General features: G+C 44.7%; 1 protein-coding gene across 1 annotated transcript in view; it reads left to right on the top strand.

The window, feature by feature from the left end:
- Positions 1–17,042, top strand: part of LOC138472640 (putative 4,5-dihydroxyphthalate dehydrogenase) — a 2,792,617-nt gene extending 2,775,575 nt beyond the window's left edge. The window contains exon 16 of the mRNA XM_069610913.1: positions 16,721–17,042. Coding sequence (XP_069467014.1) covers positions 16,721–16,828 — 108 coding nt within the window. The 3' untranslated portion in view covers positions 16,829–17,042. The remainder of the gene's footprint in view (positions 1–16,720) is intronic.
- Positions 17,043–17,702: the final 660 nt, after the last annotated feature.

The raw sequence follows: 17,702 nt of genomic DNA, 5'->3' as shown, positions 1-17,702 counted from the left end.
ATGGAGGGCTGTAGGGGGTAAGAGGTTTGAAAGATGTCTATTTGGGTATTCTTTATGGAGGGCTGTAGGGGGTAAGAGGTTTGGATGTTTATTTGCGTTTTCTGCATTGAGGGCTTCAATGGGTAAGAGGATTGAAGGATGCGCCGGTATTCAGCATGAAGGGCTGTAATAGTACACACATTTGTATTTTCTGCATGGAGGGCGCAATGGGTAGGAGGGTTGAAGGACGCCCCTCTATTATGCAAGGAGGGTTGCAGGAGTAAGAGGTTTGAAGGATGTTTGGGTATTTGACTTGGAGAGATGTAGGGGGTAAGAGGTTTGAAGGATGTCTGGGTATTTTACTTGGAGGGCTGCAGGGGGTAAAAGGTTTGAAGGGTGCCTCTGTATTTTGCATGGATGGCTGCAGGGTGCAAGAGGTTGGAAGGATGTCTATTTGGGTATTTTTGCATGCCGGGCTGAAGGGAGTGAGAGGTTTGAATTACACATATTTGTATTTTCTGCATGGAGGGCTGCAGTGGGTAGGAGGGTTGAAGGACGCCCCTGTATTCTGCAAGGAGGGCTGCAGGGGGTATGATGTTTGAAAGATGTCTCAGTATTTTTGCATGGAGGGCTGAAGGGGGTAAGAGGTTGGAAGGATGTCTATTTGGGTATTCTGTATGGAGGGCTGCAGGAGTAACAGGTTTGAATGATGTTTATTTGTGTTTTTTGCATGGAGGCTGCAGGCAGTAAGAGGGTTGAAGGATGCCCCTGTTGTCTGCATGGAGGGCTGCAGGAATAAGAGGTTTGAAGGATGTCTGGGTATTTTACTTGGAGGGCTGCAGGTGATGAGACGTTTGAATGATATGTATTTGTATTTTTGCATGGAGGGCTGCAGGGGGTAAGAGGTGGAAGGATTTCTATTTGGGTATTTTTGCATGCAGGGATGAAGAGAGTAAGAGGTTTGAATTACACATATTTGCTTTTTCTGCTTGGAGGGCTGCAATGAGTAAGAGGGTTGAAGGATGCTCCTGTATTCTGCATAGAGGGCTGAAGGGGTAAGATTTTTGAAGGATGTCTGGGTATTTTGTGTGAATGGCTGCAGGGGGTGAGAGGGTTGTATGATGTTTATTTGTGTTTTCTGCATGAAGGGCTGCAGGCGGTCAGAGGCTTGAAAGATATCTGCTTGGGTATTTTTGCATGGAGGGCTGCAGGTGGTAAGAGGTTGGAAGGATGTATATTTGTGTATTCTGTATGGGGGGCTGGTAAGAGGTTTGAAGGATGTCTGGGTATTTTATGTGAATGGCTGCAGGGGGTGAGAGGTTTGTATGATGTTTATTTGTGTTTTCTGCATGAAGGGCTGCAGGCGGTCAGAGGCTTGAAAGATATCTGCTTGGGTATTTTTGCATGGAGGGCTGCAGTTGGTAAGAGGTTGGAAGGATGTATATTTGTGTATTCTGCATTGAGGGCTGCAGGGGGTTAGAGGTTTGAAAGATGGTTATTTGAATTTTCTGCATGGAGGGCTGCACAGGGGGTAAAGGTGTTGAAGGATGTCTATGTGTATATTTTGCACGGAGGATTAAAGGGGGTGGGGCATTGAGAGTTGTGTTCGAAATCTTGATGAATTTTGCTAATGCTATTGATAAAGAATGTGTTGGGAGTGTGGTATGTGTGGAGCTGGGGAAGAGACTGATTTATTATTGAAAGCTTTGAAGACCGTTCAGGTTTCGGTGCTGGCTTCAGGTATGGCGTTTTGCTAGTAGGTAGCTTTTGCGGTGGTGAGTACTGAACGGTAGCATGGCTAATGCACAACAGATATCACTGGTATAATTGTTTAAATGATTATTATCACTAATAATGACATGTATTGAAAGCTGCAGTAGACTTCTGCAGTGCACCTAGCGTGAGCTATCCTCTGCCTATGTCTGTTAAGCGTGTAAGTATGGCGGGATTTCCCCACCCTTAAACACAATAAGGTAATGATGGTGGCCAGCAGAGGACTAAGGTTCAGATCCCTCAGTCGCTTTTGATCAGGCAACTATCTAAAACACTGATAAAACAAAGTTTATAAAAAATTCATAGTCTACCAAAATTAAAACAACACATGAACATATACCGAAACCCATGACTGGTATGTTCATTCTCAATATCACAATATGTAACAACTTTAACAGTGAATAGGTGTGGTTAGTAACTGAAGTGGTTTAATGTACTGCAATCATTATCAGCACATTTCATCGGTACATGTTCATGTGTTGTTTGAATTTTGGTAGACTATTAATTTTGAAGAAACTTTGTTTTATCAGTGTTTTAGATTGTTGACTGATCGAAAGCGACTGAGGGATCTGTACCTTAGATCCCTGTTGGCCACCACCATTACCTTATTGTGTTTAAGGGTGGGTGTAGCCTTGACTCACGTTCGTTTGTTTCTCAATTGAATAGTCCCTCATGAGCAAGGCCCCCATACCAAAAAAGAGGGTCCACACCCATATCATATTGTATAGTATGGTGGAGATGCCAATAACAGATGCACTGTTTCTTGGATCTAATCAGGACTCGCCCTGAGGTCTCCTCTTGCCCTGCGGGAAGAAACACATATATTCAACAGAACGGATTGCACAAAAAAAACGGACAGCAGTAACACGTCATGCTCTTGCCCATGGCTAAAATTGTGGAAGTCCCTGTAAAAACACGTTTCATGTTGATATTGTGGTGCAGTGATACTATTGGTGTAGATATTCGAGCAGTTTAAAGGCGTGGTTTAAATATATCTTGGAATTCAAGTCATGCCTGCATGCCTCCTCTGTCTGTCAGAATGAGCAGCACACGTGTGTGAGGAAAGGCACGTTGGTGCTGAAGACCAGTCCCATGTGTCTTCTTGGTGGGAGACGCTCCAGACACCCTATCTGGAATTAAAAGGTGAGGGTGAATGCAAACAAATTCCCATTTAAAAGAGCTTCACTTTTCAGAAACTGCTGCTGTGCTCTGCACCTTGGTTGATTTCATGGCATTTAGAGTGCATAGTCCTGCAAGCCTCGTGCAATTGTTGACGCTTGACTGCATGCAACACTACGTGACTTGCTATTGCATATTTCCTGTTAGGAAGTAAATACCTGCTGGTTACTCGGGCAGCATTATCCAAGTGCCCTTCCCCTCTTGTGTAATGCCTCTTAATTCATTTCTCTTGCTTGTGATGACAGCACCATTCTTCTATTGAAAGAACACGCTTACAGGTGGAGCCAAGTCTGTGGTTTGCGGCCCGGATTGTTGTAAAGTCCCCTCGTTGATCACAATATGACAGCTTCACAGGTGCCTGGCTCTTGTAAGTGACTCCTGTGTTGCTAACAGGGCTGTTTGGAACAAGCACACTATGGCTCACTAACTCTTCACAAAGGCCTGTTCTCTGTTGTCTTGCCTCTGACTTCATTGCACAGCCTCAGCGTCCCCTGCCCACCACCCGACCCCCCCCCAACCACCACACTCGCCTCCCCATCTGTAGAGCCCATGTTGTCATTCACAATGATTCCACTAAAAACTGCGAAGTAAGGGGCTTTCCAGCCCCAGAGGGGGCGCCAGAGGGATAGCCTGCATAGTGGGCCACCCTTCTGGCCACCCCCCTGGGGGGTACCTACACTTCGCCTCCTCCTTCGGAGGGGAAGCGGCATCCCCGGCCCAGGCACATCCGGCTTGGGATCCGGGGAGTAGTTATAAGGCAAAATGCTGTATGACTCTAATAAATGTGATCATGTGTTTCCAAATATACACCAGTTGTCCCTGTGATTCTTAGGAACCAGTAACCATTGCATGATGTCTTAGACCACCGGTAAGGGGGGTGGCTAATGGGTGATGGCCCTGCTATGATGAAAAGAAAACTCTGTTTTAAATTGATACTGAAAAGAGACAAAACGTGGCAGCTGAATAAAGGTATTTAATGACAAGGACCTTAATTTGCCCTTTCTCGTCGTTTTAAAGGCATGGTCTAGTAAAATGTTTTATTGTCCCTACGGGTCGGCCATGTTTTTTTAAGCCTAAGTGGCTCGATTTTAGAAAACTTTCCTATGGACCTTACCCAGTTTTCGTCCATTAAACGCACGCGAAAACAGGCACCAGGGAGCCGCCATTTTGTGATAATCCTATCACTTGCCGCATCGCCCTGGCTGACCTGCTTCTGCGGCACTAAATCAATTCCCCCGCCCCTGAGCCTGTCATCAGCAGACTCGTACCGCCCATTTCCCAACGCCAAAGCACGTCTTGTGTCAACATTCGCTGCGCTTCAGCTAATGACGTGTCGCCCTGGAAATGGCAGGACGCCTCTTTCCTCAATAAGTATAAACAGACCGTTTCACAACACACAGCAGCAGATTTTCGATTCCATTCCTCTCTCTGTGTTACTTAGAGTATTTTGTGACTCGTTTCTGTGCTCTGGTCAGCTACCTTCGCCGCTTGTAGCCCGTGTGAACACCTGTACCATCTCGGTAAATTATTTTACTTTGTTTACCACACAATGGCTACAATAATGCCCTACATGTACGAGCCCGAGTATACCGAGGAGGAACTACTGGAAAGGGAAGCACGCGAAAACGATGGGGATTCGGACGGCAGTTGGCAGGAAGAATCAACAGATGAAGAGCCTGGGCCTAGTCGCATGGACGGCGTCGCCACCTGGTGCATATGCAATCGGTGCGAGCTAATGCCAACCGAGGAGGAGAACTGCTGCTGCCGAGAAAACTCTGGATGCCTGGCCTACATTTCGGAAGGCGAGCCATGACCGCAATGCATCACCGAGCTGCCAGACTTCAGGGCAGCCTGCCTCACACGGGCCGTGTTGAGAATAATGATGGTGCTTATGCACGAACTTCGTGCAACTGTTCGTCCTCGAATCCGAGTAACGAGTAAGTATACTCTGCTTGTAATGCCACTCCTATTTCATGTTCTTCTACTATATCCAAAATTACATCTACATATCATTGTAACGCATGTAAGTCGTTCAATAGTGTGCATTGTCTAGATAGCATTTGTCCGTGCAGAATGCCATTAGTTACAAGAATTGTCATTGACAACAAACGTTTATTAAACTTATCTTGGTCATTTAAAAACAGTTTGTTTCATTCCTTTTCACAGGTGGTACAGGCTGGTGGCCTATCGTTCCTTTACATGGTGGCTCCACGGGAGGCTTGGACACCGCGTTCCAAGAGTGATACCCGCCTGTGCCGTTCGTGCCATTAGAGAAACGTTCCCGAGTGACAGCGGTCAGTACAGTGGATTTTCTCTCGCTGTGCTGCAACCTGACCTGTATAATCTTTAAAGTCTTGTATTTTTGTGTCATGAAAATAAGATACAAAATAAAACAGCACATATATTTTAACAACGGTTGTTTCGATTTTTTTAATTAATCAAGTGTGTCTCCATTCAAGGATGGACGTCAGACATCTGTGCTCCGAATGGGTGAAGGTCTGGTCGCTGTGAAGCAGGGTGGTCACTATCTATCTAAGCTAACATAACATATTCTCGATAATGCATGCACTAAATAACACTTGTTCAAAGTCTTTCAGTAGGTTATGTCTCTATAAAAGTCACACATATATCTATACTAACAATTACCATTGGATTATACAGGCCTTAGGGTCTTGACCACTATAATACACCGGTTGAAGTGTGGGTCTGTGCTCACAAGAATCTCCGGTATGTGGCATTTGTTATTGATAAGCAACGATATACTATCAAAGGCGGCTCGCGCCAGTGGATGAGCGCTGGCATGGGGGGCTGTCAGGGGCGCAAAAGGCCAAGGTGCCAAACTGCATGTACACTTCAAAAGGTATCCCATGCCAAGGGGCCATTGCTCACATGGCCTCCTCAGACCCCGTGTCTCCAGCCAGGCCTCCCCTTGAAGCAGGCCGCCCCCCTGCAATCCACATAAGTGTGTCTCCATTCAGCAGTCTTCCTGTGCCTTATCTGCACGCCCCAGGCCCATCCAGCCCACCCCCTCTATCAAAGGCGGTTCGCACCCAGGGATGCGCGCTGTCAGGGGCGCGAAAGGCCAAGGTGCCAAACTGCATGTACACTTCAAAAGGTATCCCATGCCAAGGGGCCATTGCTCACATGGCCTCCTCAGACCCTGTGTCTCCAGCCAGGCCTCCCCTTGAAGCAGGCCGTCCCCCTGCAATCCACATAAGTGTGTCTCCATTCAGCAGTCTTCCTGTGCCTTATCTGCACGCCCCAGGCCCATCCATCCCACCCCCTCTATCAAAGGCGGTTCGCACCCGGGGATGCGCGCTGTCAGGGGCGCGAAAGGCCAAGGTGCCAAACTGCATGTACACTTCAAAAGGTATCCCATGCCAAGGGGCCATTGCTCACATGGCCTCCTCAGACCCCGTGTCTCCAGCCAGGCCTCCCCTTCAAGCAGGCCACCCCCCTAAGACCACGACATACATATGTCATTCATTCACAAACACACCCCTGTTTCTAATACTTTATAAACCACTTGATATGTCTCATGAGAACATCTTTGTGCTTTGCAAGTCAACTCCTGAACGTGCTACCTGGCAACCACTGAGATCTACGCTAATCTGCTCGTCGTCGTGCTATCCGTGAACTTCTGTGACCGCTTAAAGGAAACCCATCAGTGTGCTACCTGTGGCCACCCACCTATTCTCCTGCAACATACTGCTCTGCTTGCTGAATCCAACTGTTTGTTGGTCAAGGTAAGGCCATGTATCCTAGTAATATTTCACAGATTTTTAAATTTCTATCTATTTGCGAGTAGAGTACACAATAGTGCTATGTTCATTGGTCTCATTGCTATTAACTTGAGTTTCCATTGCTATGCTATCAATAGATCTATTTATTTTCATCTGTGTCTATTGTCATCGAATTGCATCCTTCGGGGGTCCAGTCTATAATGTAAGCATGTTTCCTTCTCGTGCAAGACAGAACATCCAAGGGACGAGTCACATGTTCAGATTTTAGTCACATCATTTATACATTTCTGCAACTTATGCAAATACTAAGCTGCACATAATGAACTGGTATAGTTCCTGCGACCAAAACAAACCTTGCATTGATCATTGTATGATTCATTTACTTTTGTATCAAATCTTTATTCTTGAAGATTGTATAATAATGTCGATATTTACTTTTCAGATTTAGCAACAATGCCTGCCTGTTCGATTAGCGGTTGCCCTTCGAAGACCCATGCGAAATCTGAAGACACTACAATGCATGTATTCCCGAAAACTGTTGATCGAATAAGAGAATGGGTCAGACATTGCGGATATCCACTGGATGAGCTGGAAAGTAGAGTCCAACAAGTCTTACAGGACAAGAGGGGTGATCGAAACCGCATCTGCAGCCGGCACTTTTCCTTGGACATGTACACAACATCTTGGGTAACAAAGAAGAATAAACGGCGAACGACACGGAAATTGCTCGAAAACGCTATTCCCACTCTATTCGTTCACATTCCGCCACCGGTGAGTCAAGTGTCTGGATTTAGCTTTAGGCCTTGCGGTAGTGTGTAGGTAGCCGAATGGATTAATTGATATTGTAGGTGTTCTATCCCTTGTAAAAATTTCGATATTGATATGAGTGTATAGTTTTTTGAATAATGACATTCATCAATATATTCTTTTTCGATTTCATAACCCACAAACGCAATGTATATATATGGGAACACGGAACTGTGCTGTATTGAGCATTTTTCAAGTATTCTGTTGCCTTACATGGCTATTTTTAATATTGGCATTTCATTATCAATCATTAATTTACCTTTACAACTTCTTGACTATCCCTTGAATCTGAAGCAAGAACATTCTACATCCTTGACGTGGTCGCAGTTATCAACCACTTCTAGCGCGTATCAGGTAATCTTACTAGGCTAATCCGCTACAGACTTTTTTTATGCATGTCAAGTAATAGTTTTATTCTATCGTGTAATTATTTTACCAAATGTTTGGTTAGTGCTTTCCAATTGATATACACCTTAGTTATCGTCCACTGGTGTTTGTTTTCAGTTATAATTAGTGTTATCCATACTAATGCAAGTACTGTCTTTCAGGGAGATGCTGAAGCGTCCGTCACATCTACAACATTTCTAGATGTTCTTCACCAGCAGGAGGTATGGATACTGACAGCTCCATCGAGCGTCATCATCAGAGCTGGAATTCTTGTTGTTTGATTGTTCTACACAATGTTTCACTCGTGGTTAGCCGTTGATATGTACCTGTGCTGTTGACCCCAGGTGTGGGTTATGTTTTCACTATTGTAATCCTCACTAATGCAAGTACTATGTTTAAGGCAGTTGATGGAGCGTCAACCCCTGCACTTGATGCAGAGCCTGACATTCAAGTAATTCCAGGGGAAGTGGAAGCGGGACCATGTGTATACGAATCGGCGCAACAGCTTTCGGAAGTGCGCACTACATTTGCAACATCCATAGATATTCTTCAGGAGCACGAGGTATGGATACTGACAGCTCCATCATGCGTGATCATATAACGTGATTCCATTTGCTATACTTTCTTCCCTATTAACGCAAGTGCTGTGTTTCAGGGAGACGACAAAGCTTCCACTACAATCACAACATCCAATTTAGATGATGCAGATGTAAATAAATCGGAGAAATAAGTCGATGAAATTTGATCATATTTAGATTTTCCTTGCTTCTTTTAGACAATGCATCATTTGTGGTTATCTCTTTATATGTACCTGTGCGTTCGACCCCAAGTGTGTGTTATTTTTCCAATATTGAAAACCATACTAATGCAAGTACTGTGTTTCAGGGAGACGACGGAGCTTCCACTACAATCACAACATCCCATTTTGATGATGCAGATGTAAAGGAATCGGAGAAATAAGTCTATGAAATCTGCATACTTATATTTTCCTTGATTGTTTTAGACAATGCATCATTTGTGGTTATCTCTTTATATGTACCTGTGCCGTCGACCCCAAGTGTGTGTTATGTTTCCAATATTGAAAACCATACTAATGCAAGTACTGTGTTTCAGGGCTATGCTGATGCCTCGTCTCCAATACAACCATTCATGGCAGTCCATGCAGAGCCAGAGGTATGGATACTGACAGCTCCATCGAAATAGATCATCACTGGTCGAATACTTGTCGTTTGATTGTTGCACACAATGTTTAAATCGTGTTTGGCTATTGAGATGTACCTGTGTGTTCGTCCTCACGTGTGTTTTATGCTAACAATATTTTGATACATAGTAATGAAAGTACTATGTTTCAGGGAGACGATGGAGCCTCATTCCGTGCTGTCTATGCGGATACAGAAAATATAGTCGTTGTAGCGCAAGAGGAAGGGAGGACATGCGGAAACGAATCGGAGCTACAGCGTGCAGATGTTGAAGGTCGAGTCAAAAAAGTTGCAAAGAAAAAAAAACAAAAAAAGGTTATTTACAAACAGTTCATAATTTTAAAAAAATGTTTGTGCTGGGGACTATTTTATGTTTTTTTCCAGTCAATTGGACTACACTTTATCTTGTGTTTAAACTGAACATCCCTTTTCCAATCTCTCCTCCAGTTACCCGTGGGTGTCAGAACTATACATACACAGACAGTGAAGCGAATGAGAGATGTTGCTTGCCAGACCATGTACACTATGGAGGAACTATTAATTGAGGCGAGGCGTGTTCATGCTCGAGATGCTCATGTCCAACGGCCAGAACATGAATTAACTGTTTTTGGAGAATACAGCAAAGTTGCATTGGACCATTGCTACAGTGTAACCGCACCACCACAAGAAGATGTTATTGAATGTACTGAAGATAGCTCTGAAGTAGTTGTAGATCAATTCACACAATCTACACCCGCCAAAAATTTGCCACCCAAAAACATGTGGACATTGTTGTGTTCTCCCATCAATGTTGAAGTAATAGATGTCGAAATGACAGAGAATGAACCAGCCGCAGCATCCGTAGACGCATCAAAACTTGATATCAGCGATATTACTTTCCACTGTGTTGAAATCTCCACAACGTCACAGGCCGAAACAACGTTGATGCAGGATGACAGTCTAATGAAAGAGAGCAAATACATTGTATTCGACAGTTGTTTGATGGAAATTATAAGTATGCTGAAATGTGTGCATTCCGTTAGAGGGAAAGTATGTGGGAAGCCATTGATTAATGGGACTCGTCAAATAAAAGGCAGTAACGTCAAAATAAATGCCGCCTGTAGATTAAATCATAGGTTCTCATGGTCTGCACAAACGATGCTGGGGAAAATGCCAGCAGGCAATCTACTGTGTGCAGCTGCATCACTTTTTAGTGGCTCCAGTTTTAGAAAGTTAGAGGCTTTCTTTCAGTTTGTGGGACTCCATTTCATTTCTAAATCGCTGTACTACATATACCAACGTGATTATCTGTTTCCGGCCATTAGTGATGCTTGGAAAATTGAACAATTGTCTCTAGCAAGTACATTCAAAGGCAAACGATTCAGGCTAGCCGGCGATGGACAGTGCGACAGCCCTGGATTTTCTGCCAAGTACTGCACCTACCACTTTCAGGGCATGGATAGTAAGAAAATTGTGAGTTCAGTGGTCGTGCAGGTAACACAATGTACGTCACAACACAATGTACGTCAGTGGCCATGGAGAAACTAGGATTTATAAAATCAGTGGAATATCTACAATCAAGGGGAATGCACTTCGACCTCATAGCCACGGACAGACACTTTTCAATTGCTAAGACAATAAGAGAGCCGTTCCCACATATTAATCATCAATTTGATGTATGGCATCTTGCTAAATCAATCAGTAAGAAAATCTTGGCTGCAGGGAAAAAAAAAGGTTTTGAAAGTATTTTGCAGTGGTCCCATTCTATCACCAACCATCTTTGGTGGAGCTCAAAAACGTGTGAAGGGTCAGTGGAAATACTACTTGAAAAATGGCGGTCACTGATGCACCACTGTACCAACGTTCACCGCTGGACAGAAAATCAACATTTCCACCAATGCGAACATGGCCCTTTGTCCCCAGAGGAGGCACGGAAGAAGAAGTGGTTGATTCCATCTTCACCGACACACAAAGCCTTTGAGAAGATTGTTTTCGACAAAACTCTATCAAGAGATTTGAGAGGACTGACAGAATTCTGTCACACAGGAGATTTGGAAGTGTTCCACAATATGTGCCTAAAGTACAGGCCAAAGCGCTTGCATTTTAGCTTTTGGGGCATGAAACATCGCACTCTACTAGCGGTCTTGGCCGATAACAGCAATGTCGGACGTGAACAATCTAGGACTAGGGGTAAAGTAAGGATGCCTCTCTACACTAAGGTGTTTTCAAAACGAAGTAAGCAATGGGTGATCAAACCAGTCTATGATGAAATGCAGTTCGACTTTGTGAAAGGCCTTATTGTTGCTGTGTTAGAGAAGCACATATATGGAATTTTGGACGTTTCTGTGCAGAGCAGTGATCCATTGCCACCGAACATTGCGACTGTGCCATGCCCACCCGAAGCACAGCTGGTTGTGAAGTACAAATCCCGGTTTAAATAATTGCAATACGATTGTCTTTTTGTAAATAAATGTTATTGTACAGTGTACCTGTAACCCTAACCCCTACCTTCACCATCATGGGTGGTGAACAAGCTGGGTGTCATCTTTGAATTCTCTCTATTCACCTCATATATGTGTATGTATATATTTTTCTCATGTCTCATCTCATGTAAATGTAAATGCTGCACACTGTTGCGCACTGTTAACGGAGGGGAGGCTTGCATATTGCAAATAATAAAACAAACAAACAAACAATAAATCTCTGTTTTTAACTCTACTCCTGTGGTACTTTATACTTTCCCTGACCTTCTGCCAAAAATGAAATGTCTCCATTTGGGCTGCAAAGCTCGCAGACAACGGGGACAAAATTGGGGGACTTAGAACGCGCCAAGCGGGCCGTGGCATTTGGGAGAGAAACCAGTTCACATTTGCACATTGAGGCGCACTACATAGAGGGACTCTAAACTTCAAGTTCTCACAGATGCCTTTACTACGTGATGTTGCAAATAAAGAATGCGAAGGACAGCGGCTTTGATTTTCAGCTCGCGCCCAGATGAGGCCCACAAGTCGCACTGGAAGTATAAGGGTCTATTGTTTTTTGACCTTGAGACAGGGACCATGCCGAAAGAACTACATTTGAAGGGGGTGCGCAATAACGTAAGAGACGATAAGGCAGAAAATTCAGAAACTAGACCGAGTTTCATTTTAGTTCAGTATACGAAAAATCGTTGTCAAGAGCACGGTCCGTTTTACAGACTGCATTACGAAGAGACACAATGGAAATTTCAAATATAATGTGAGTAAATCTTTACACGCTTTTATACCGGTATGAAGATTTAATGCATGGATGCATGAATAAATTAATGAATGAAGAGCTAGGAAAAGCAAGGAAAATGTGTTCGTAGTGGGCACATGGGCATGCAGGTCGACTGGTCTCACCGATCTCGGTTCTTGGCCCAGCCACTTTTCCCTGCACTGTCTACCTGCACTACGGGACTGTCTCTGTGTCCTTCAGTCCCTTCTCCCGGCATTTACCTTGCACTTGCCACCAGCTGGCCCTATTATTTATCTTGTATTCGACTAACCATGTACAGCACTTTTACCCCCTCTTCCCTCTTCCCCATGCGCGATCAGAAAGACACCTGGCCTAGTAGGATCATTGTCTGTCTGCCCTTGTTCCCCACCTGCCTCGTCGCGCCTTGAAACACTTGAGTATAGGCGCGTTACAAATGCATATCATATATCATATCATTCCTCACGCATGTAGACTAACTGTCGTTTATCATTGTGTGTTGGCCTCGATTTATTTAGTTACTTTTCGCATTGATTTTAGAGCCGAACATACTCCATTGAACTATCCTTGCAAGCAAATAGTTTCTGATCGGCTGTAATAAATAAAATGAGTAATATTAATGAAGTTAATTTTTTTGTTTTCATAACAGGTATTTGCTCCCCTTCTGCTACTGCCATCGGTTTGAGACACCAGCAGACGGTTTCTTCGTGAGACACCTGCAGCTTCGTGTGAACAACTGGAGCACACTGACAATTTTATGGGACGATCGTGGGCCCACATGCCCTTACGCTGTACTAGTGGCTAGAAGCAACATATCAACCTTTACGATGGACTAGTGCCTAGTTGATGGAACAGCCTTGCAGTTCACCGTGCTTCCAAAGTGCTTCTTTTAACGAAAAGCAACACCCTGTGTACCATTGCGGATACAGATAAAAGAAAATAAATAGCTTTCGGAGTTCATATGGCAATTGCTGAATATTCTCTAAACATTTAATGTCAAATAAATGTACTTTACCAAATGTACCGTGTTGCTGTTTCATTTTAAAGTACAGTTTCATATTCCGAATTGTGGCGCGCTGTGTTGTTAGATGGTCTGTGTTGGTTTCCGGGTTCTGTGTGAAGTCGTGTAGAAGACGACTGGGCGCGTTTGCCTACGCAGCACAGAAACGTCACGGAGAGAGGCGGGGAATATGAATGTTTTGATAATGTCAGGCTCAGGGGCGGGGGAATTGATTTAGTGCCGCAAAAGCAGGTCAGCCAGGGCGATGCGGCAAGTGATAGGATTATCACAAAATGGCGGCTCCCTGGTGCCTGTTTTCGCGTGCGTTTAATGGACGAAAACTCGGGTAAGGTCCATCGGAAAGTTTTCTAAAATTGACCCACTTAGGCTTAAAAAAACATGACCGACCCGTAGGGACAATAACATTTTTTACTAGACCATGCCTTTAAGTAAGAGCCAGGCTTTCCAGCAAATGAGGCAACTAGTGTAAGATGGGATCCTTTTCAGCGTCAGTCAGCGACCTCAAATCCAGTCCACTCGTTCCCAGACTGCTTTAGGTTATGTTAGATGACTCTCAGGGCCTGATTTACAGAACGTTTTCCTATGGGATTGCACCATTATAAAACACTTCCATGAATCAGGCCCTTAGTAAGGACCTATTTTCACACACTGTTCGTGAACATGCCCCATGCTCGAGTTCAAACACACACACACAGCAGCTTTCTTTGAAAAGTACAGTGATCTTTCATCAGAGTCACGTGGTTGTGTGATGTCCAGTGCTTTAAGTGGGGCGAGCGTTTTAGGGGGTCTAACAAGGGGGAATGCCCTAAGTGGTGGGAGGGGGTTGAGACGGAGAAAGAGAGGGGGGATAGTGGGAGCATAGGTGGAGGGGTGGGGCGCAATGGTGCACCCTCGCCTTTTGTTTTGTAATCACCTGCTCCAACCCCCACAGCCAGATGCCTGCATGGGTCGGGGGATGGCAAATAAAGAAACACAAGGAGAGGTTGCCTCAAATGAATTGGTAGCAGTGAGCCCTGTCTACTTCTGTATCTTTCCAAGCGGTACCAACCCTCAGACAGCCCGTTAGCTCAACATAGCCTTGTCATAAAAGGGATGCCTGCAAGGTATGGGCTTTCAGATTTTTCTAATTAGAAGCTCCAACAGCACAAGCAGCCCTTTACCCATGTGGGTCTGTTGAGCTAAAGGGCTGCCTGAGGTGTTTGGCACCTCTAGGATTAGTCGTAGGAAGCCCAGCAGACCTCGGCTCGGGAGAACTTTTTAAAGACTGTCAAAGCTCTGCCCCAGCTAGCCCTAGCCCACTTAAAGCCCTGGATGCCACTTCCTTTGATAACATGAAGTATCAAAAGGGATGTGATGTCCCCTCTACTATACCTATAACTTTATTGATATGGCATAACTGTTTCCCCAACCTTTTGGTGAAGGTGCCCCAGTAGATGTTTTTAACGAAAAACAAACCTCCCTGACAACTTGGGGCTACTTGTGTGAAGCAAAATGGAGATCCATGTTTCTTTAGAATCCTGCTTTATACTTTGTCAAGAGATGTATTAAGACAGGCTAATAGTGACCGCACAACATTTTAATTGCCACTAGTGTGTGCTATGGTTCATTGCCGAGATTACCCTTTATTGAAATGTTTTATTGTGTAGTCAGATTAGAGATAACTGTGAAGGAATCTTTATGTCTGCATTGCATTTAATGCTGGGGCATATACCGTTATTTGTGAACGGGTTGTGAATAAGAACTATCAATGGTAAACCGCAGCCTCTCCCTTCAGCGGATTTGCCAGTGACCCTGTTTTGACAGCAAAGAAATGTGGTTTTCTTTCACTGGGCCCCCATTTTCCACCGTGGTATCAGTGTTCTGACCCGCCTTTCCCTACAGGACAAAACTGTGTGATCCGTGGCAAGTCACTTTTTTTGGTGTCCTGCATAGATGCAAAAGCATCTTTTAGGTGCCATATCCAAATAGAACACTAATTTACTTGGATTTATTTTAGAAGACAGTACATCATGGCTTTCATGTAAGCAAGAGATAACACCGCCATCCCATCTTCTTCCAAAACATGATCCATAAAACGTCAACATGTATTAAGCTCCGTGGGTCAATGCGGCTTCTAAAGAGAATTGTGTGTAACCTCAAGGTCAGAGGTTCATATCTGAGCAAGATGCACACAGCTTTCGACTTTTCCGAGGACTGTTAATCCAACACCTTTGAGTTGCTTTGCAAGCCCATACCCACATTAAAGATGGCATTCTCTATACTTGAATTCTACATGCAAAACCTGTTTTGTGTCTGCAAAACCTTTGCTTCTGCAGATACGAGCCACACTTTCACGCATGTCCTATGTTGATTCCCCTGAGCCCAGCCCCCATGTAAGTACTCACATACCAGGAAACTTTCCTTTGGCGGTAGAATATTACTGCCAAGACCAGGACGAGGAGGAGCAGCAGCGATGCGCCCAGCACGCTGAAGAGCACCCCGTAGAATCCAGCGCTCTGCTCGTACAGCTCACACTGCTTCCCCGAGTAGTGGTAGTACGCAAAGCTGTAGCATCTGCAAGACAAGCACAACGTTGTTACTCCACTGGTAGGGCCACATATATTGGGAATCGCAAGCGAAGGTGGGTCTGCAATATTTTAGTCTCTCCAGATCACTCTCCAGATGTTTCGGACTAGAACTTCCACCAGCGTTTGCCAGCATAGCCAGTAGTGAGGGATCATGAGAGTCGCAGTCCAAAACATCTGGAGAGCCACAGTGGCAAACCCCTGGGCTAGACAGAGACAAATATGCCTTATTTCTCATAAGCCGCCTGACTAAAATATTATGGGCAAGGAACATCTGGTTAAAACATTATGGAATTTAAATGAACCATCACATATGAACAGCTTCCACTTGAAATATTGCATATGTTGTTAAGGATTTGTGAAGCCCCGGTGGGACCTTCTGTGCATCTTCTGCTGGGCCACTCGGAAGGAAGGGAGAATTTGTCACAGTGGGATGAGAGGTGGAAGCACTTGTGGAGGAGGTGGGGGGGGGTTCTCATGTGGTTGAGAGTTGGAAGCACAGCCTTACTGCGACAGGCATTGAAGGAGCCTGGTGGATGGAAGCAGCCCAGCCCCCATGAAATATATTTTGTATTACTTAGTTTACAAGCTGTAGTTGTGCCTGAGGGGGCCGTGAGCTCTGGGCCCTGACGGACGGTGCAGACTGCCCATGTCTAAGCCGGACCTGACCTGCGTCCCAGACTGACCAAAACCCTTGTCCCGAATTTGTTAGATCTCCATTTAGGAAGCACTGGATTAGTAGTTTGCTACTAGTGCTGGAAAGTGTGGCTAGCTAAAGTGTTGAGCTCTGACCTAAGGGCAGCCTGCACTTCTGTTACCAACTCTGATAGTTCATTTTCTTTCGGTTTCTTTTAGGCCTATCTGATGCGATGGGACTGTCCTACAGCTGAACACCCGTACCAAGCAAGGCCGCAGAGCTGTGGAATGCGTGTTATGCCTCATGCAGCCCAGGCCTGCTCATGAGCCCCTCATGAGAAATACACAGCTGACAGCACTGCTGGATTGGATCGGATCCCCAAGCCCCAAGACCAGAGGCTGCCTCACAGATATGACAGAGAAAGCATTTTGCAACTGTGGCTATACTCCTTTCCCCTTTTCTCCAAAATTAACCTTTTTGTTTTTATACGTGGAGTTTTATGGGTGGAGCATGTGTTAATGAAACTCTGTATATAAGGATGAGCGGAGGGGGGGAAATGGGGGGCCTGTTGGGGGGAGTTCGGAGCAGTAAGCAGCCCTCCAATGCACTGGTCTGTTTGCATTACAGGCCGTTTCTCTCTACTTTTGGTCTCCTGTGTGCTATTTCTGTTTGAGGGCCTCAGGGGTCACGGAGGGCACGATGAGCCTGTAACAGCTTCCCAGGTTCCAATCCTGCAGCAAAATCAACACCTCTTATTACAGTGCTTAGAAGCTGGAGGAATCTGCCATGAAGCACATATTTGCTATGCTAATAAAGTACAATTCACCCCATTTCTCAACAAAAATTCACAGTGATAAAACCATTTTTTCATTTCAACCATTAACTGATCTTTTTTTTTTTTAAAGTGAATCTTTTAAAGAATGAATCGATTTGCTAAAAAAGAAGTAATTTGCTATTCACAATTTTCAACCTGTTGCACTATTCGCCTTTCACATAAACATTCGTTTTCCTCATGCTGACTCATCCTTGCACTGCAATCATGAGAAAAAAACTTCGATGCAGCCTCAAATATATTGTGTTTGGGAAAGTTAGTCTATTACAGCTGCGCTGCAAAAAGGGGAATGCATCTACTTAATGACTGTATTGCAATCCAAGTCCAGAAACCAAGACGCCATTACAAGCCTCTGACCTCACTATTAA

The sequence above is a fragment of the Ambystoma mexicanum genome, chromosome 8, assembly GCF_040938575.1.
Source record: "Ambystoma mexicanum isolate Mex_15411 chromosome 8, UKY_AmexF1_1, whole genome shotgun sequence".
Classification (NCBI taxonomy): domain Eukaryota; kingdom Metazoa; phylum Chordata; class Amphibia; order Caudata; family Ambystomatidae; genus Ambystoma; species Ambystoma mexicanum.
This window is presented reverse-complemented; position numbering and strand designations above follow the sequence as displayed.